Raw genomic sequence first — 21,633 nt, 5'->3', positions numbered from 1 at the left:
ACTACAAAGTACCAGGAAAGAGTTGTTGTTGTTATTGTTATTAAATAATTAGATTCCTTATAATAAACATATAATAAGAAACTTTCAAAATATATTTTAGTAAGTATCATAAAAACAAAAGGTTATAATTAGGTACCATAATTTTTCAGGCTAATTCAGATGCCAAGCCACAAAAATCTTATTGTTCATATAATTCTTTTTAATTATTTGCTAATAACCACTTCCCTATGTTTACCTTTACATACATCTAAAGTAACAAACTAAACAAATGTAACTGCTAGGCGCTACGGAGAACATAACATCTTTCAGTTATGGTATTTGCCTTCCATCATCTAATGAGAAGAAGAAAAATATATATACATATATACAATAACAAGTGTGTGGAAAGAACAAATGCCAAACTAGAGGGAAAAAACACCAGGCTATGACCATTCAGATGAGGGAGGGCTCATCTGAGGGCTTCAACTGCGCCATGACAGATGGGCAGGACTTGGACATGAGACTGACAGTAACTAAACCGCCAGAGCGTTTTCACACGTCAAAAGAACTGCTGACATTTTCCGCTTGATAAGTTTTCTAGAAGTACTTGAGAAAGAAGTATAAAGACCATATTTTGACATAGTTCATTAGAACTTGGTCGTACTAAAAGCCCCCTATTCTACTCTAACTACGAATACTAAACTCGACTGGTCGAGTTTCCCCAAACATTACTCGTGCATGGAAAGCTACCCTGTCTCTCCTGTCTTCATCCCCTGCCTCATGCTTCTCACCAGCATGCTCTAACCTGCCTCATCTTAACAAATAATAAAAACCACCACTTATAGATCTTTCTAGCAACCACCCTAAAAATTCCTGAAGCACTTGTAAACCCTTGCTCTCTCCCTCCTGTCTTACTCCTGACTCACTCCTTCATCACTCCACTCTGGATTTCCACATACACACCAGCCACCATCACCACCAAGACTAACTGCTGCCCACTAGGCTTCTAAGTCCAATAAGCACACAGCTGACGGTCCCCTTACCTCAGCAACTGGGGGACAACTCTCTCCTTCTCCAGCCTCTCTGAACCACTCTCTCTTAGTTTGTCCTATTTACTCTTCTCAAATAACTAAGAACTCTCTCTCAACTATTCCATATGATCAAAAATCCTTTACACCACAATGACTTCTAATTTTGTTCCCCTATTTCAGAACCCAGATATCAGACTTCCTAGCTGGCACCTCCATCTGGATGACTCACATATATCTCAGAATTGATCTGATGACCTTATCTCCTCAAACCTTCTTCTCCATGTGTCCCTCATCTCAGTAAGAGTCCCATCACACATGTAGTTGCTTGTGCCAGAAATTTTGGAAGTATCCCTGACAGCTCTTTCTTTCTTAAGTCCCATATCTGACCAATCTCTGTGTCCAATCAATTCTACCTGCTAAAAAATTCTCACAACTAGTCATTTCATCTTCACTGCCACCTCTCAAGTCAAGGTATCTTCCCTCTCCCTGTACTAATGTGATATCTTCCCAAAGTCCTTCACACATATACCCTGTCTCCTTCCCAACCATTCTCCATACTGTAGCTGGAGCAACCATTTTAAAACCCAAATAATATCATTTCTATGTATAAAACTCTTCAAGAGCTCCCAACTTAATTTAGCTTAAAGGTTAACATCTTTATTCTGCTGAAACTCTTTATAGTCTTTTACAGCAGCTAAAATTAAAAAAGGAAAAGGACAATACCACGTGCTGGTGAGGATGTAACACAATTGGAACACTTACACTGCTGGTGAAAACACAAAATGATACAGCCATTGGGGTATCTTATAAAGGTAAACATACACTTACAATACAACCCAGCAATCCCACTTTGTAGTAGATTGAATTATGTCCCCCCCAAACTCACTGAAGCCTGTATTGTGTCCCCCAAGTTTTATGTATTAGAAACTTAGCCCCCACTGTAACTGTTAAGAGGGTTGAAAATCCTATTACGGTAATTGAAAAGCAGAGCCTTGAAGAGGTGATTGGATTGTAGGACCGTGCAGTAGCGAATGGATTAATAATGGTGGTCAGAGCATGGTTCTGAGGGCTTTAAAAGAAGAAGAAAGTCTGTCTCTCTCTCTCTCTGCTTCCACCTTCTTTCAATGTGAGACCCCTGGGTCACTGCCGCCACTGCCAGCTGGACTTTGCACTTACCAGCCTCAGAAACTGTAAGCAATAAATTTTGTTTTCTTTATAAATCACCCAGCTTCAAATATTTTGTTATAAGCAACAGAAACAGACTAATACACCCTCCTAGATAATTACAAAAAAAAAAAGAAAAAGAAAATCTGTGTTCACACAGAAACCTGCAGGTAAATGTTTATAATGGCTTTATTCATAATTCCCCCCCAAATTCAAATGTCTTTCTCTTGGTAAATGACTAAACAAACTGTGCATGGAATCATAATCAACCATAAAAAAGAACAAACTACTGATACACAACAACATGAATGAAACTCAAATGCATTATACTAAATCAGGGGTCAGCAAATTATGGTCTTCAGCCCAAATCTGGCTGCCACTTGTTTTTGTAAAGAAAGTTTTGTTGGAACACAGCTACACCCAAACATTTATGCATTGCTCATGACTCTAACAGCAGGGTTGAGTAGTTACAACAGAGAAAGTATGGCCTGCTTGCCTGAAATATTCACTAGCTGGCCCTTCACAGAAAAGTCTACCAATCTCCATGCTAAATGAAAGAAGCCAGACTCAGAAGTCTACGTACTACATGATTCCAATGATTCTGTTTATGTGACATTCTGTAAAAGCAGAGGTATAGGATCAGAAAACAGATCAGTGGTTGCCAGGGTCTGGGGACGGGGAGGAAAGGATTGACTACAAAAAGCATGAGGGAATGTGTGAGGATGATAGAAATGTCCTACTGCTTGATAGTGGTGGTGATGACATAACTGCATGGACTTGCCAAAACTCAGAACTGTATGTATTATAAAGAGTGAGTTTTACTGCATTTTATATTAGACCCCAAATTATACCTCGATAAACTTGACTTAAAAAATAATAAGCAAATATGTGTATAACACTTACATGCCAGACACTATGATAAGGGTTTTGCTTTTTCTCTACTCATTTAATCTTCACGATAACCCTATGAGTTAGGTACTATTATGATGACCATTTTACAGCAGAGGTAACTGAGACATGGAGAAGTTATGTAACTGGCCTACGATTATACATCTCATTCATGGTAGTGCTCAGAATTGAACCTATACAGCCTGGCAACAGAGACTAAGTTTTACATTACTATACCATACTGATTCCACATACAACTGGAGCAAAAATAAAGAACTGGACTAAATAATTTTAATAGGATGAGACTTAACCAGTTGCCAAATGCAGAAAGTTGTTTTCATTTTTGTTTGTTTGTTTTTTGGTGTGGTTTTGTTGGGGAGGTTTCACTGAACAGTTCCTCCAAAAATTTTTTTTAAATATACGGCACTATCAAGGGTAATTTATTTAATTTCTGACACTACTTTTAAAATAACATTTTATTTTTGTTTATTTTTTTCATAAAAGCTGGGAAGTGTTGCAACTGAGAAGTTAAGCACCACATTTATTTTAGAGGCAGTAAACACAGCCTAAGGCCCTACTTAAAATTATGACAGAAGAAAGACTCGTTTTGGCTTCATATGGCTTTGAGTCACAAAAACACATCTGCACTCTACCTTCCATAGAATTTGTTGATTGAGGAGATATAAAGAAGAGAAATGCAGCAGGAATAAAATAGTAGTGTCAAGTAACAGTACACTTTAAGAAAGAAGTCTCTGTGCTCCAAATCTTCCCAGACCTGCTCTTTCCTCATCTGCCTTCCTAAAGCAGTTTGATTAAACGGGAATCTGGGAGGTGTCGTTGGTGGATGGGTCCAGAAGTTCTGGCTGAAGCCTTGGAATGGCTGCATGCCCTAAATGCCCTAAGAGACCAAAAGCCTCATGTGTCCTAAGGACACATTTCATCACTTACTTTTCCAGTCGATATTTATTGGAGGCCCTCAAGGATTCTATAGCCTAGGGGACAAAACAAAAAGATAAAGAGGCAACTATAATATTGCTTATAAGTGGATTTAAGATAGGGGCTACAATAGCCACAAGAGGCACCACTTATCGAGACCTGAGAGGGCATCTTGGAAAGACAGGTTAAATCAAGAAAGACTAATCAGCATTAGTTGGGTGACAAAAACCAGGAAAGGAAGTGGTAATAGCATATGCTAAAACCAGAACTCATGCTAGCATGTTTTCTCTACTTTCTTAAAAACTGAGTGACACATGCAATATTTTAAAATTAGTATATTTCATATAAAAATCAGGATTCTATCTGAGATAAATCAACAAAACTGAGTAACAGCTGTCACCGTCAGGCAGGACTTGGGTCACTGGCTTCACACTTTCAGCTCACTAGTCTGTCCCCTGCAGGTATGAGTTTGCCAACCCTGGCCTAAAGATAGAAACAGGCCCAGCAGTACCAGATTCAGGATCAATTATTGAATTCAGCAATTGAAGCTATAAGAAAGGAGAGCCCAAGACACAAAGCAAATTGCCTTTTGCCTAGCATAATCCCAGCAACAGCTCCCAAACAAAAAAATTCTTCTCGTGGTGGAATTGGGACAATATCTAATATTTATATTACTTCGATGTTATATCTGATTATATATCATTATAATGGAGGGGCAGGTGTTTTTTTAACTTGTAAACTAATTTTCATCTACATTTTAGAAAGATAAAATTCCTCCAGCATTCTAATAACATACAGTTTTTGTCCAGAGACAAAACTACTACATGAACACCTGCATAGTACTGAAAGCCAAGTTCATAATCTTTGAGACTTTACATCCCAGAGAATATTCACCATGAACAGGATTCAGAATGTTATCCATTTTATTATGTCTATGTACTATTAGACTTGCAAATTAAAAAAAAAAAAAAAAAAAAAAACTAGACATTTGCAACTTCGGGTGAGACTGAAAACAAGATCTAATAATTAGGGTCTATTTCTGAAAGAAGTATATATTTAAAGACCACAGGCAATTAACAATGAGGTTGTCCTGTAATCACGTACAGTACTAATTGGAGTATAAAGCAGGGTTTCATGCAAATCACCTCAGACTGTAAGTATTGCTCTCACTCTCTCCCATATTATGTGATTCAATCAATGGAATCGTTAGATTTAAAGGAAATTGTTTCCTGTTTTGTTGTCACTGAAAACGACTAACCAAATGTGTATATTCCTAAAAGGAAAATGCAACAAGCATCTCCTTACAGTGAATCTTCAGATGTTTTAATGGCCTTCACTCACCTCCTGAATCACTATGTTATTCTAAACACTGATGTTTTTTCTTGTACTTACATGACAGTAAGCAACATTTCTCAGTGTAAACATACTCAGTGAGGGATGCATGATTACTATAAAGACAGAGTTACTAATGGGTGGACCGTCACCTCCATTGGGGACCAGACAAGAGAAAACAAGATGAGCCCATCCATGCGGGGTGGCTGAAAATGGAGCTCTAGTTCATCTGGAAGGTGCTGTCCAGCCTTTAAGCGGCTGCGATTCCTTTGAGAAAATCACACAGAAACTCTTTTAGCAACAATAAGAATATATCCAAACAATTAAATTATCAAACGTTTTTACAGCTGAAAATTGGAAAAATCCCCTGGCTGTCTGAATATACTAAAAATAAATTAACATCATAATTGATATATGATTTGAAGTTTGAGGGATATGTTTTATTGGTTATCAAATAAATATTCATAAAAAAAGGAATATATGCTCAGACGTGTCTAATAAACTTGATATTCCTCTTCAATTCTAACAGCTTGCTGAGAATTAGAGAATCTGGTGAGTAAGCCTGGGGACAGGGAGGGGAGAAGAGACAAAAAGAACTATTGCTTGCCTAGTGCTGCTAACCCACACACTCATAGGTTATCTCCTTAAGTCGCAAAGTCACCACAGAAGGTAGGCATCTTTTGACAAAATCATCGCAGAAGGGAAGCATCTTTTAACAAGTGAGAAAACAAAGTTTAATGATCCCAGAAATTAAAATAATCAGAATTTGATCCCAAGTTTGACTCTAAATCCTATGTCCTCAGATCTGCTAGGTCATCTTTGCCTATATATGTGGGTTACTTGGGCCAGCCTCTCTAACACCAACAATGCAGAACCGCTCACAGAAGTCTAAGGAATCTGCCTAACCCGTGGCCAGCCACACCTGGCAGTTACATTGACATGCAGAGTTCTAGGAAACAGTGCTTTTCCTTAAAAATCTCCCCTAAAGTGTACATCTCTGGAAGTAGATCCAGAACTGAGAGGGCTCACACATCCCCATCCCTCTCAGGTGAATAAAATGTTGACCCACTCAACCAAATGACCAGTTCCAAGCTTTACAACCAGATGGCCTGTAGCTACACTTTAACTCTACATTCAAAATAGTTTTTGGTCAAATTTGTGATGCACACTCTCCATTTCTCTGTAAATTGTTTGATCAATATAAATATAACTTTTTTGATTTATACTATCATATAATCAGAAATCCTTTATTGAAAAATCACAAATTGCAAAATAAATGAAGTAAAATTGGGATCCCTAACTTCTATTTAAAGCATTTATTTTCTTAACTTACAAAACTACCCAGAAGCAGTTTTTCTATCATAAACATAATTTACCTATTAAGCTAGAGGAAAGGGAGAAGAAAAAGGAAAGCTAAAGGACTCTCCCCAAAGCATTTATAGAAAGTTTCTTCAGTCCCACAATATCCCTTAAAAGTTTCTTAAAGAGGCCTTAAAATGAATAAATAGTTGAAAATGAAATGCAAAGTCAAATCAAAATGAATGTCAATGTTGCTCAGTTAGCAACAGCCTAGCAGCTCACCAGCTGTCAACGCTAATCATAGCTCAGTCGTTGACTCACTGGGTGACCTATAGAAGTACAGTTAACCTCACTGATTTTGTATGCCAGCAACAAAATAGCATCAAAACTCCTCGAAAGCCTGATGCAGTTATAACTCAAAGATATTGCCATGGCCCCACTTTGGGGGCTAAGTGTTAAATAAAAACCAAAATTATAAGAAAGATGATAGGATGCTCTTCAGAGAACATTTCCAGCTCTGTCTGCATAATTTTAGTGCTTTGATGAAACATGCCTCTGAAGAAATAGTTAACCATAAAGGGTAGTTACGAATGGTTTCAACTGGCCTTGTACAAAATCCAGTGTTTTCAGAATCCTCATCAAGCTTTAGATATCAGACACATTCCCAATAAACTGACTTGTATTTCTAGGAGAAAAATACTTCTTCCAGGAATCTATACACAGGTTCTAAATAAGAGAAGCAAATCAATGATATAGTCTTTGGCATTAACTCTAACAATACAATACTCATCAAAAGAAATACAGCTCATTTATCAACTAGCTTACAAACTAAATTCAGGACACATATGTAAAGGCTGGATGCTTAACAAAACCTTCTCTCTCAGAGAACACTGCTGGATTGCATTTCCCACCCTCCCATACAGTTGGGTGGAAATAATCAAGTGAGGCAGCAAAGGCCTACAGCACGGCAGAGCCACTGGAATAAAGGGATATAGGTCCCTGAATGACTCCAAAAATAGGCTCCCCATCTATCAACATTGAACTGTAATACGAGCAAGAAATAAACCTTCATTCTGATAAGCCACTGAGCTTTGGGGGTTGTTTATTACACCAATTAGCTTACTCCAGTTAATACACAACTATGAGATGTGCTCAGCATTACAACCCAAGATTTACAACTTGCCCACTTTGTATACGGTCCATACATAGTTCTCAATTTTTTGGTGGGTGAGGCCCCATCATTTACAGAAAAATAAATGCATTAAATAAAAGCTGCAAAAGGACAGATAATCAAATGTAAGCCCCAGAAAACCATGGTGCAGACATTTCTATTTTATATTTGACAAAATGCTGATGCTGATGGCCCTTTAAGCAGGCAAGTAGAACTGAAAAGCCTACTAATGAGCAAACTAATGCCATTTTTGTTGATTTTAATGTTTAGGTGGGAACTATAGTGTTAGATAATATATGAAGAATATATTCACAATGTATTCACAATAGCTGAAATGGACAACCTATATGTCCATCGATGAATGAATGGATAAAGAAATGTGATAAATACATAAAGTGGAATATTATTCAGCCTTTAAAAAAGAAGGAAATCCTGCCATTTAGGACAAATGGATGGACCTCGAAGACATGTTAAATGATATGAGCTAGACACAGAAAGTCAAATACTGCATGATCTCACTTACATGTGGAATCTAAAAAAGTCCAACTCACAGAAGCAGAGAGTAGAATGGTGGTTACCTGGGGCTGGATCTAGGGCATGCAGGCTGGAAGGAGATGTTAGTCAAGGACTACAAAGTTTCAGTTATGCTCAAGGAAAGAAAAAAAAAAAAAATGAAGACGGTTTAAAGAAACTGCTGGATGCTTCATACACCCCACTGGATCTGAATTAACCCTGGTTCAGCCCACTTCCTCCTTGACAAGAAGGAGAAGAGAGATATGGTCATTTCTGCTGTAAAAATGTCTTACAATCTTTATAGTAACAAATGTATTTGGCTCTATTTGTTACTTAGAAAGCAGAAAAATTAATTCTAGAATAAAATTTATCATTATAATTATTTAATAATAAAAAATAAATAAATAAATGGAATGCAGATTGTTTAGGAACATTTGTTTTTACAGCACTTTTACAGTATGATTTTTTAAAAGAAAAAGGCTGGTTATAAACCTCTAAAAAATGCCTCTAAGAATGTGATGGAGTTTGGATGTGTTGTCCCCTCCAAAACTCATGTGGAAATTTGATCTCCAATGTGGCAGTGTTGGACACTGACTGAGTCATGGGGGAGGATCCCTCATGAATGGATTAATGCTCTCCCTGGGGGAGGGGGATTAATGAGTGAGTTCTCGCTCTATTAGTTCCCATGAGAGCTTGTTGCTTAAAAAGACCCCGGCACCTTCTCTCTCTCTCTTGCTTCCTCTCGCCATGTGATCTGCTTGTACCTGCCGGCTCCCTGCCACTTTCCGCCATGAGTAAAAGCAGCCTGAGGCCCGTGCCAGATGCAGCTGTCCCAGAATCGTCAGCCAAATAAACCTCTTTCCTTTATAAATTACCCAGTCTCAGGTAATTCTGTTATAGCAACACAAAACAGACTAAAACAGAATGGAAGATTATTTACTCCAGGAGAACAAACAAGTCTGGTAGCCTAAATTGACTCGAAAAGTTAAAAGCAATCTGGTAAACACAAAGCAAATGTGTCACATGATCATTTCAGTTACATCAATGTTCAGGAAGACTTATACTGATTTCAAACCCACATGTACTCCTTAGCTTAGATAAAAGAAGAATATTTCTAACTAAAGTAAAATTTTCAAAGATGTTAAGGGTGTTCAAAAAATAAACAAATTGTTATACTCAAAGATACGGCTGAAAAGTGATGTTTAAGTGGAATTTTTGTAATTTAAATTGTCTCAACTGACATCATGTCCTAGGTGCTGTGCTTATGATTTTGTTTTCTCTTCAACTGATACTCATTTGAACTTCAATTTTTTTGAACCTCTACCAGTTTCTCTGTCTAATCATTAGTACAAGCAAAATTATGCTAACCAGATATCTTTCTTATTATGCCTAACAAGGCTAGGTTTATTTCAAATGTTCATATCCTATATTGGGGGAAGAGAAAGAAGAATAACAGGTAGTAAAAACTTGCTACAGGCCAGGTACTACTATCACTGACTTGTATATACCGACTTAGTTAATGCTTGGCAAGGAAGAAAGCCCAAGAGTAAAGTGGCATTATTATTACTTTGTGAAGAAACTGGAGTTCTGAACATTTTCATAACCTATGCACAATAACACGTTCACCAAAGCCCAGCCACACTCATGTATTAACAGACACATTCAAGAAGCTAAATGTCTTTTCACGTTGGGATCCATTAAAATAAAACCTAAATTAAATCTTATTTTAACTAGAGTTGATCATTCTATTTTTTGCTTCTCAAATCTTATCTTTTGCTACTGAGTTAAAAACTTTTGTGTCATTGGTACTACCAATAAAAAGTACTGCTTTATTAGAATCTCTTTCAAATAATGTATTGAGAGAAAGAAACTGAAATTACAAGTTAAAACAATGTTCTCAAATGCCTGTGGGTTTTAATTATCCATGCATCACTTTGCCTCTCATTGGCATAAATATTTTTCCTCCTGGATTTTGATGACACTAACAACTAAGGTAGTACAGCTTTACCTGTATTTCAATTCACCCAATATCATCATTATCATTTTCTTCATGTTCCCTTAATTAACACACATAACAAAGTGGACTGTAGTATTCTGTAAGCCACTCACAAAATTGCTGTCTCTTATAAAGCGTGAAGCTATTTTGCAAAGCATGCAGACCCTGTCATCAACACTATTACTACGTGCTCAAATATCAATGACTTTTAGAAAAGAAGAAATAAGTTCAATTATATTCCCTTTCAAACAAAAATGATACATGAAAATTCAGGTTTACCCTCACCCCCCAAAGAATTTAGAGCTTTTTTTCCTAATTCACCTGTTCTTAAAGATGTTTCACCATAGAATTCCAATAAATAGCATTTTACTATATATTAGTTCATCAAAAAGATGATTTCATGCATATTTTTAGGAATATGTCTGCCATATACACCAAGCCTGCCAAAATTTATACAAGCCTTAATAGAAAAAGAAAAGAAACAGTGGGAAATTCAAGGAATGTATTATAATAGTTAAAGAGTTTAAGTCAACAATCAGGGTTGCCCACCTTACTCATCCTCAGATCAGAAAGTAAGAAGAAAAAACAGAAGGGTGTTTGTATACCTGTTTTCAAGCCATTCTCCTATAACTTCAGGTGAAGGATAAACAATTTGCTACTAATCTCAAAGTCTTAACAAGGTACAGTATCCCTGAATGTAAGGGTCCCCCGTGACAAAAGCAACTCTCTTGGTAACTACAACCACACTTTATATTCATATCACCTGGGAATCCCATAATAGTTTACACTTTTGAAAGCTTAATATGATCCAGAACTCTTCCAGGCTCTACAGCTCTTCAACAATCCTATGAGGGAAATACCACTGTTATCCCATTTTACAGAAGGGGGAAAATGAGGCCAGAGAATTTAAGAAAATTGCCCATAGTCATTCAACTGTTAAGAAGTAGAGCTGGGTGTCGGATACAGGCAGTCTGCAAAGACTGCTCCAAAGACCACATTCATGGCCCTTCTGTCATGTCTCTTATAAAGGAAACATCAATCAATGAGAAGCATTCCTGATTCTAATAAGATCACTCCTCACACAAAAAAGAGATGTTAATTTCCATATTCTAAAACCCACTCCCTGCCTATATACGGTACAGGAAAAAAAAGAAAATAAATCTTTCACATCTGGGCTTTGAGAAAGCCCTCAGTAGTTCTCAGGCTTCACCTCAGAGTCAGCTCACAAAGCCCACCACTCCTTCACTGTGGGTAATGGAAGGAACCAGCCTCTCCTGTGGGCCCACCCTCAGACTGAAACAGATCTGTATTACAGCAACCACACCACTGCCACTGGGGTTAAAAAGAAGCCCACGCCATCACATCAGTTTTTCCACTTAGGACCTAGAAGGTATGAAATAATAAATGTTCAGTTAAAAAAACTAAAAGAAGTTTTGAAAAAATACCCTTGGACTATAACGAAAAGAAAAAATACTAGGCGAGCCTTAGGTTAAATCCCTGTACTTCCACCCTATTTTTGCTCCATTCTCCCTGCCCGCCCCCCATTCTTCCCATCCACCGCCAGAACCTGGATGCAGCCCAGACCTTAACCATCTCCAGTTTTGCTCCTCATTGAGGTTTACCTTCTCTGAAAGTACCCCAAGTCCCTCTTTCCTAATTTAAATTCCCCCTCATCATCTACTCCATTCTTCCTCCAGCTTGGAATCAGAAAAAGGAAGCTCCCCCATGAAGTGATAACTTCTTTTCACTAGATGCCAGACTGGATAAGATGACCTCTAAGTGCCCTCCAGGTAGAAATTTATTATTAAAGCAACCTATACTGTACAGTGAATCACATTCAACTGGCACTTGAAAATCTCCACACCACCACAGAGGTGTGAGCTTGCTACGTCCCTGGTGGAATTTAAGATAGTGGTAGCATGCTCACATCCCACTCCTCAGCCTCCTGTCTCTTGGCATATGGCTGGCTTGCGGAGAGGAAAAGTTGAGACACCTTTGTGAAAATTGAGTCACATACTTATTATTGAGGAAATAAAATGAGGGGGGAAATGAAAGTAATAGGAAGGCACTCCGAGACCACTAACCCTAACCCCAACCCTAACCGTAGATGCATAACTGAAGGGGCCTGGAATGTGGATGCCAGTTGTGGAGACAAACCCCTTTCCCAGCAGGTGGACAGAGTCAAAAGAACTCAGCCAGCAGTCATCTCCTTTCCCACATCAGCATCCTAATTGGAACTGAAGATTTAGGCTGCCCCAGTTCCAGAAGAAAAAGAAGAATAGCCCTCTCCTAAGGCTATGATAACCCTGGCATTTCCCCATCTCTTCTGAATCTGACCTATTTACCTCGAAAGAAAAACGTCTCTAGGTTTCACTTGGGTCAACAGTGGGCCACTGTTACTATTCATCACTGGTAAACATAAGATAAATGTTATATGAAGAAAAGCCATACTATGAAGTAAAGTGAGACAAAAGAATCATTGCTACCACCTCTAACTCCCACCCCGCCCCCAGAAATGCCAGTCTTCACAAAAGTCTCTATTTTCTCACATACAGTAGCTTTGATTCAAGCAACGGGGTTAAACATAACTAAAACCTCAAGTTGTTCAATTTCACTATGCTTTCTATTTAGTTAATTTTTTAAAAGTATACATAATCACTTTCCTTCTATTCTTTTCCTTGCAAATACAAGCTAATTTAACTGTGTAGAATTGACTTATCACCTAAACACCCCTATATCACTATCTCATTGCCAAACACACTTTAACAGTTTACAACTTTTAGAAACAACCACCATGTATTTAGAATACACCCCTGGCCTGTATTTCAGGAAGGAAGCTTTGTTCTGGGAATACCAAATGAGCACAAGCAGGGGATTGGGGAGACAGAGTGTGGGAATGCAGCAGAAAGTGCCAGAACTTAATGCCAACAGACGGCTTTCTAGGACCATCAATGTCTTTAGGTTTCAACACCAACTTATTCTTAATGCAGGACAGTTTATCAGTTGGAATCATCTTAGAAATCTGGAAAAAATATAAAAACACAGTGGGCAAGTATACCTGTACAACAAGCCAATACTTTAAGCATCACTCCGCAGAAAAATGAAGTATACCTAGTCACATATAAGGCCCCAGCTCCTACAAACAAAAATGGAGCCAATTAATGTGTCTCAAGGGGCAGACTTTTCCTGACTTCAAATTCCCCCCCTAGAATGGCTCTGATTGGCAGATATTTACTGTGAGAGGACAGCTGAGTTAAGGAAGGCCTGTGGTCATTTATGTCAGTGGTTCAAATAAGTTGTTTCCTCTCTCTTATTCTTTATTTCTTCCTTCCTTTTTTTTTTTCCCCCCACCAATCCCTATGGCTACATCACACCTGCTACCCTCAAAATATATGCTCATAGCAGCAGCTTAAAGGGACAGGAATCACTACAAAAGATGCACACAGTTGGATTTCTTAGGCAACTCATTGATTGAATATGCCTGTAGTGATTTTTTTCAACAAAACTTGTCAGCTTAAAATTATAAATGACTTCAAACTGCTGATATTCATTTCATTTTGCTATTAGGGTGGTCAGGGTGTCAAATTTAAAAGGATAAAATGACAAAATGTGCCAGGAATCAACAGGCTTTTATTTTGCCTTGATTTTACTGACTAAAATCCATCCCTAATTTGATTGTTTAGGAGCAGTGTCTTCTGTTTATTTTATTCTGTGAAATCAATTATTAGAGAGAAACATAAAAATGGATGAAACAGTATTACCTAGGTACAAAATTAAGCTATAAACTATTAAGTAGAACATGCTTACTGGAGTTAAAAGACATAAACCACATATAAATTTAGCAACAACTCATCATATTAGATATTGTAACCTTTGGCATTGGTATTTTCCAGTATCGTTTCAGATAGCACAGGTAAAGATGACAAAAGTAATTTAATCCCTTCATGCCCAAGTCCCAAACAGAAGTGCACTTCTGAAATAGCCTCAGCAGAAGCAACATATTTTCACACTTACGTTTAAGGGACTAAGGCAATCTTGTAAGTGAAATGGTGTATCAAGCAAAGTCAATGGATGAAGGAGAGTTTCAATAGCAAGTGAGTCAATTAATAATACTTGCTACATACATACTTGGGGAAACCTTGAGTATAAAGTGCTCACAGTTCAGAACGAAAAAGAAAGACGAGCACAATGTATTCAATATCATCCATCTTTAGGAGGAAGCACATAAAAATGACCTTTTTTTTCGTTTTTAAACCATAAGCCAGCACATTGATTCTAATAACGTGTTTTTAAAGTGGTATTTCCCATTCAGGATATGAGATTTCAAGCAATGTGCCTGGCTTCACCACCTTGTAACACACACAAAAAACAGAAACAATTATGAGACAATCCATGGCATAGGGGCTCACAAAAATGTAGAAAATGAGCAGCTCATAGATTGCCCAGTTACAAATTGTGTACCAAATTCCTTCACTTTCATCTTTGAAACAGGAATGCACACCCAGCTGGTATTACAAAATGCCCTAATGACATGGGATGAGAGAACAGGAGATTAATACTGATGACTGAGGTGCTTACCAGCATTTCAAGCCTGAAAAGAACAAAACCATTCAGCAAAATTATTTCCTGGTATCAATCTGAATTATGGGAAGGCACAGTTGTACTACAAAGAGAAAAAATAAAATGAAAATAAACTGAACACTTTAAATTATTTGGAAATTTCTACCAATCTCATTTTCATGGCTTTCCCCATTAAAATTTTTACCTAATATCTAAGTAACTAAATCTTTAAGAAATAAAACCAGGATGCAAAGTTGAGCCTTTTCTTTTCATATCCTTTCTCAGCTGTCTGCCTTCAAATAAGACAAACTTTTGGCAGGAACACAGAAAGTATCCAGACATTTCAATGAATTAGACAAGGGAAGTCTAAATGAACAAACCCTGGCACTCGTAAATGAAGCAGTCTTTTAAAAAACAAAGAGCCAAAACAGAGGCTAAATAATGCTTCCTAAAAAAGAAATTCACTTTTTAAAAAATGAGATACACACAGTTCTAAAAGATCATTAAAGCAGTATTCTCAATTAGTTTCTTTTTTTTTCCCCCAAGTTAACCAGTTTCCTTTAATTAGCAGGATAGCATGCTTCTGATTTTCAGAAAAAGAGGAAAATCACTAAAAAATGAGCTGACATCTAGTATTTATTTTTTTAAAAGTCTAAGAAATACCCTAGGGCAATATTAATTCAATTGTATCCAAAATATCTTTTTTATTTCCTCCAGACCTTAATAATGAAAATTATCATTTACAATCCGCAGGGCCAAAATTTTTTTTAAAAGTGTATGTGTGTGTGCTTGCATGTGTTGGGGGGGGTGGGGGACACATACATCCAGGCATCCAGCTAAGATCACTAGCTCCAGTGTGCAGTTTGTATGGGTGGGGGTGGGGGTGGGGGGACAGGCAGTGGTAAGATAAGGAAAAAGCAACTAAATACGGGCAGAAGACCCTGAAAGTTGCAGTAGTAAACACTAATACCTACTTAACAGGTGCCACACATAGCCGTAAATGTTTTCATCTGTAAATTCATTTGATCCTCGAAATATAAATTAGTTTCTTTCAGATCAAACTGAGAAATTTGACAGTAATTTCTAAATAAAACCATTAGTGTACACATGACCTATATACAGTTCTTTAGAAGATTTAAGTTGCTCATTATAATTGATACATGTACAGTTACTGTAGTAGCCTAAACTGAAGTGACTCCATTTTGTTAATTTTCCTCTAACCCAAACCACATAGCCTGCAGCTAACTGCCAGAACACAATGACTCAAATAATTAGAGAAAAATTGTTAACCCAGATGGCCATTCTTGACTAGCTTACTAACCTGATCTTATTTGAGACATAACAGGAGCTGAGACATGGAGAACAAAGTATGACGCTGGACAACTCCCACCCAGGAAGTTCCTTGACAGTTATCTGAAACACTCAAGCACGTCTGCAGGTCCCCACTTCGTCACCATGAATCAGCTTTCGACCATAGACCCCTATAAATCCCTTTGGCAAACCTGGGAAAGGTGGAGATAGTCCCTGAGACATAAGTCCACCATTTCCCCAGGCTGCTGGCTTCCTGTACTTGTCCTTACACCAACTCTTGTCTCTTGATTATTGGCTATTGAGTGGCAAGCAAACGGACCCATGGGGTCTGGGTAACATTACTTACTTGCTTCCTTCTGTAATGAGCAAAATGAGAGAGTCCTAAAACAGTTGCAAGAGCACCTCCTCCAACAAGAATAGTCCCTTTCACTGCCTTTTGAAATGCCATTTCTTAGCCTAAAAAGGAAAAAAAAGGAAACAAAAAGAAGTTAATTGAGATTTTTACTGCGTAAGAATCCCCACAGTAAAAGAAACTATGTAAATTATAAAACTATTTTAAACTAGAAATGAAAACACAAAATTTGGAAGTTACTAACATGCCAACTTGTATACCACAATTCTAAATCTATAACCAAAAGTAAACTGTATAAGGGAATTGATTATGCAAACATTACTTTCTGATCTAACAGGAATTAAAGAAAGAAAAGCAAATTAAGAGATAACTGAGGATATTTAAACAGTATAAAGTCAAGAGAGCTGTGAAAAGAAATGTCATTGTGTATTTGACAAAACTGCATGCTGTACTTGCAAATTTATTCAACAGCTAATCCCCTCTACAAGGAGAACTAGTAGAAGTCTCAGGACACTCAACATGACAATAAACCTCTGGCTACTTCACGTTCTTTGGCAAGTGTTTAATTCAAATCTTGGTACAACTCACTTCCCAGGATTTTTCCCTTCCTCATGTTCTCACTAGAGCCAAAAGCCAACACGCTCACATTTCTATCACTGAAAGAGTCTACACTTTACATATAAAAAGTTGAAGGATATCATGCCTCCTTGATCCTTTCACAAGTTGATAAACTTGGCCTATTGTAATTCCTTTCATTAGAACTTAAAAAAAAAAAAAAAAAAAGGTTTTCTTGTAGCCAGAGTTGCATGACACCACAATTTCAAGAGGAAACCCTCCAGATAGAGCACTCTTTCGTGGTCACTGCATATTTCTAAATAAAGTTCTGCATTGCGTTGGCTATTGACTTTCTTTCCTCTCACTTGTTTTCCACTGTTCGGCAGACAGAATTTTTAAAATTTTTTTGAGGACTTAAAATTATTCTTTTACTTTTTCAGAAACAAACCAAAAAACTGTGTAAATATGAAAATTTCACCAAAAATCTTCTTGTCCACTTTTATCCTGTTAAACATGAAAAGATAACACTGTGTGATCACCTAAGAAAATTCTGACTTAAAGATGAGTAACCTGAACTGCCTAAGACTTTCCATTCACAAAAGCAGCTGGCACACCCACATCTTACAGAGAAGCCACTGTCCCATTTTCCTGTTTGTGGAGGAGGTCTGACATGTCTTGACAACACACCTTATATGCTACTGACATCTCATAACTCAAGAATGTATTTATTATAAAGGCAATTTTTACTTAGGATACTAAAAAACATATAGTATCTCAATGTAAATTATGATTGTTAAATATTTGAGTCCATATTGGATGGATAGTATCTATTATCATACTATCCTAAATTAAAGAATTTCAGTATAGTTGGTAACTATGATTCTACAGAAAATTCATTTAGGAATACTATAAATTACATGCTAAAAGTTTGCATTTCTTAAAATTTTATTTCTTCCTTTAGCTCAACCACACAGCTCAAGTACTGGTTCCCACAGGAAGTTCCCCCGTTTTAGAAATAAGCAAAAGACAAAAAATTAGTTCTGGCCCAGGCACACCACCAGCACCTTGGGGCCACCCAGGGGACATGAGGCATGGAGCCAGGGAACAGATCCCCACCCACAACCATTCACATTGCCAGTGCCTTGGGGTCCACCTGGGGGCCCAGGGCATGGAGAAGGGGACCAGACCACCCTCCCACAACCAGGCACACTATGTATGCCAGTGCCTCAGGGCCTACCCGGGAACCTGAGTCATGGAGAAGGGGACCAGATACCCCTCCAACAACCAGACACACTACACTGCACCAGCACCTCAGGGCCCACACAGGGTCCCAAGGCATGGATCCAATGACCGGACACTCCCCACAACCAGGCACACCCTGCCAGCACAAAGGAGCATGCCAAAAACATCACCTCCATGTGGGTGGCCCACCACAGCCACCACTATAACCATGGCTGCCATGAAAGTGTCTAGATGCCACAACCACCACACAGATGGTCTGCCATCCCCTGGAGTTATTGACACAGGGAGAGTCACCAGCAGAGATAAAGAAAAGAAGAGGACGTCTTTCTCCACAAAGCCCATTTCAGAGTGACAAAAGAAGCATCTGCTCTATGATAATATTGGGGGACCTGATCACACCTCTCAGCATTGGACAGATCATCTAGGCAACAAATCAAGAGTAACCATTATTCTTTCAGAAGGAGAGAAGAAATCTAGGGTAATTGGGGAAGCGGGGAGGAGAGGGGGAGGGGGAGAAGAGGGAGAGGGGGAGACATTGCACAAGGGGCATAAAGAATAATTATGATTTGTAACAATATATATGCTAGTAATATTGATTTGATCAACATATCTCAATGTTGAACCCCAAAAATGTGTATAATCAATTTTGATTCAATAAAAATTTTATTTCTTTCTCTCATCTCATTCTTCCTGACAAACTCCTAAATTCTAAGACTCATCTTTTTTATTAAGATTCTTACCAGGAAAATATTTCACATGCTTATGTACTCTACTGTTGGAGGCCTCTTCTTTACTGTCCCTTCTCTGTATCAACGATGCTCTCTTTCCTAAATTACACAAGACAGTTGGTGTATGCTGGCCAGGGGCCTCCACTCATCATTCAGTCACCCCTAAGCAAAACCTTATATCATAGATTGCTCTGATAGTAAAAAACCACAATTGAGTGGACGCCCACTTGTCATAGCTCATCATCACCATTCAAGGTACTGCTGTAAATGTTCACATTGGCTGCCTATCACATAACAAAGGAAACCCTAGCAGCCGACAGATAGCATGCTATCTCAAGGTTAACTGGAGTCCCCTGACAACTGGGGACAGAGAATAGAATCCTAGTTCTATTTACCTAAACATCATATGTGCCTGCCCCATATAGACAGCAGCCTGGTGGTCTGTTGGATGTGAGTGCTGTGGCCGATTGACTTTAGCTTATCATTGTTTCAGTCTTGCTGATAATGTCATTGATGACCTCACAAAGGATACCACACATCAACATGGCCAACTGAGGGATGTTATACATAACACAGACAATAAAAATGTCTCAGTGTCAAAGATGTTCATTCAGCCAGTTAAATTTGGAGCTAGTTTTTCCAAATGTGTGGGTCTCCACATTCCCTGCCCACCTTATCATACTGTTTCAATTTGATTTGTCTGAGACTAAAACTTGCAAAGGTGAATAATGTCATGTATTTTTCTCGATGAGCCACTAATACTAATGAAAAACTGTATTCACATACTATTTTGCAGAGCTAGCAATAATATTGACTATAATCAATAGTTTCCTTTTTCAATGATTTCATAAAACAACCTATGCTTAAAGGATCATTACTTCTACTGTGATCAAATCCTTCCGTAAGATCATATAGCTGATTGTAGTGAATAAACCACTCTTCCAGGAAATTAAAAAACAAAAGCACAGAATCAGTCCCTTTCACCTAGCTCTCTTATGATTATCACTTTTATCACTGTTATTATTATTTATGAATGTTATAATAACAAGTTGCCATTTATTATTTGGTAGGTAACAGGTACTGTGCTTTTAATTCTAATTTTTTTTAAATTTTTAATTTTAATTTTTTTTTTTAAATTCTTCACACACATCAGCTCATTCACCCTCGCAACATCTAATTTCACAAAAAAGGCAGGTGTGGTTCACAGGAAGTAGTCACTCTCTAGTAAGTGAGAACCATGACTGAGTTTATGTTCTTAACCACTGGGTGGTCCTGCCCTGCCTTTTGTCTCAAAAAGCAATTTCTCCCCAAGAGCTACACCATATTTTGCTGTCACCACCAACAGAGGCCCTATTCTCAAACAATCACCCAAAGTGTACAGTCTCTTGGCATTTGGATTTCTAAGGCAATGAAGAAGCATCTGGCAAAGTGTCTACTAGTAACCTTCTGCCATAAAATGTAAGAACTTTGTTTTAATGTTGAAAGAAAGAAATTTAAAACCAGGTAAATATAAACCATATGCTATGGACCACATGTATCCATTTATGTTACACTGTAGGAAGGAAAGTTTTCATAATAATTACAAAGAAAAGATAATTTCATTCTATATAAAAGCTACAACTAGGAAGTTAGCAAAGAAGGGGACCAGAAATATTGACAAATCTTTATCTTTTGCAATTAAAAGTGTGAGAAAACTGGAAGGAGAAAAATTATCCCAAAATAAAATTAGCTTAGTTATTATCATAGCTTAACATCCATTTATTACAGCCTATTACCTGAATCACATATACACTGACTCAGGAAGGGCTCCCGTGTTGGCACAGACCAGCACTAGTGCTAGCTAGCGCTCTAATTCTTCCAAGAACACCAGATTAACTGGGAAAACCTAAACAAAACTATACTCAACTAAATATATCTGGGAGTTTATCAACTGCCCTCAAGGAGATCACTATCTATTTGTAGGATTAAATATCAAAGTCGGTCTTGTAACTCTGTCTTGTAACTAGTTGTGACACACTGAATGTTATAAATACTCTGATAGAAAGAAAGCAAGGGGCTATATATCACTACAGTGGAACAAGAGACTGATTCTGACTAAAAGAATTAAAGAAGGCTTCAAAGAAGACAGGATACTTGAGAAGGGTCTTAAGGAAAGAAAAGGATTTGGAAGTGAGTGAGTAGGGAAAGGTCTGGATAGAGAAAAATGATTTTGAGGAGAAAGAAGAACATCACAGTAATGCTCCAGAGGTATACAGGTAGTGATAGTATCTGGTCTGGCTGGAGATGATGTTTGGTTGATTTAAAAAGAAGTCCAGGACAAGAGAGAGGAAGTCTCTGTATATGTGAAGTAAGATATTTCTATGAGATTCTATTGGCAATGGGGAGTTGAGGCTGTAGATCAAGGAAGAAAGATATTTCATCCCATAATATAAACAGTGTTTGAGTAGATTTTTGCATTGAAGCCTATGATGAAGACAGAGAGACCAATTAGAGAGCAATGAAATAGTCCCCGTGTGAGAGGATGGCAGCCTGTTTTAAGGCAGCATTGGAAAGTGCAAATGCAGAGATTGATGCTT

The 21,633-nt window shown here is 37.8% G+C and overlaps 1 protein-coding gene across 5 annotated transcripts in view; it reads right to left on the bottom strand.

Moving 5' to 3' along the window:
• Positions 1–21,633, bottom strand: part of GPD2 (glycerol-3-phosphate dehydrogenase 2) — a 155,873-nt gene that overhangs the window by 97,165 nt on the left and 37,075 nt on the right. For all 5 annotated transcript variants that reach the window (XM_063104109.1, XM_063104107.1, XM_063104121.1 and 2 more), the window contains exon 2: positions 16,527–16,636. In XM_063104109.1, coding sequence (XP_062960179.1) covers positions 16,527–16,628 — 102 coding nt within the window. In that variant the 5' untranslated portion in view covers positions 16,629–16,636. The remainder of the gene's footprint in view (positions 1–16,526; positions 16,637–21,633) is intronic.

The sequence above is a fragment of the Cynocephalus volans genome, chromosome 1, assembly GCF_027409185.1.
Source record: "Cynocephalus volans isolate mCynVol1 chromosome 1, mCynVol1.pri, whole genome shotgun sequence".
NCBI classification, from domain to species: Eukaryota; Metazoa; Chordata; class Mammalia; order Dermoptera; family Cynocephalidae; genus Cynocephalus; species Cynocephalus volans.
This window is presented reverse-complemented; position numbering and strand designations above follow the sequence as displayed.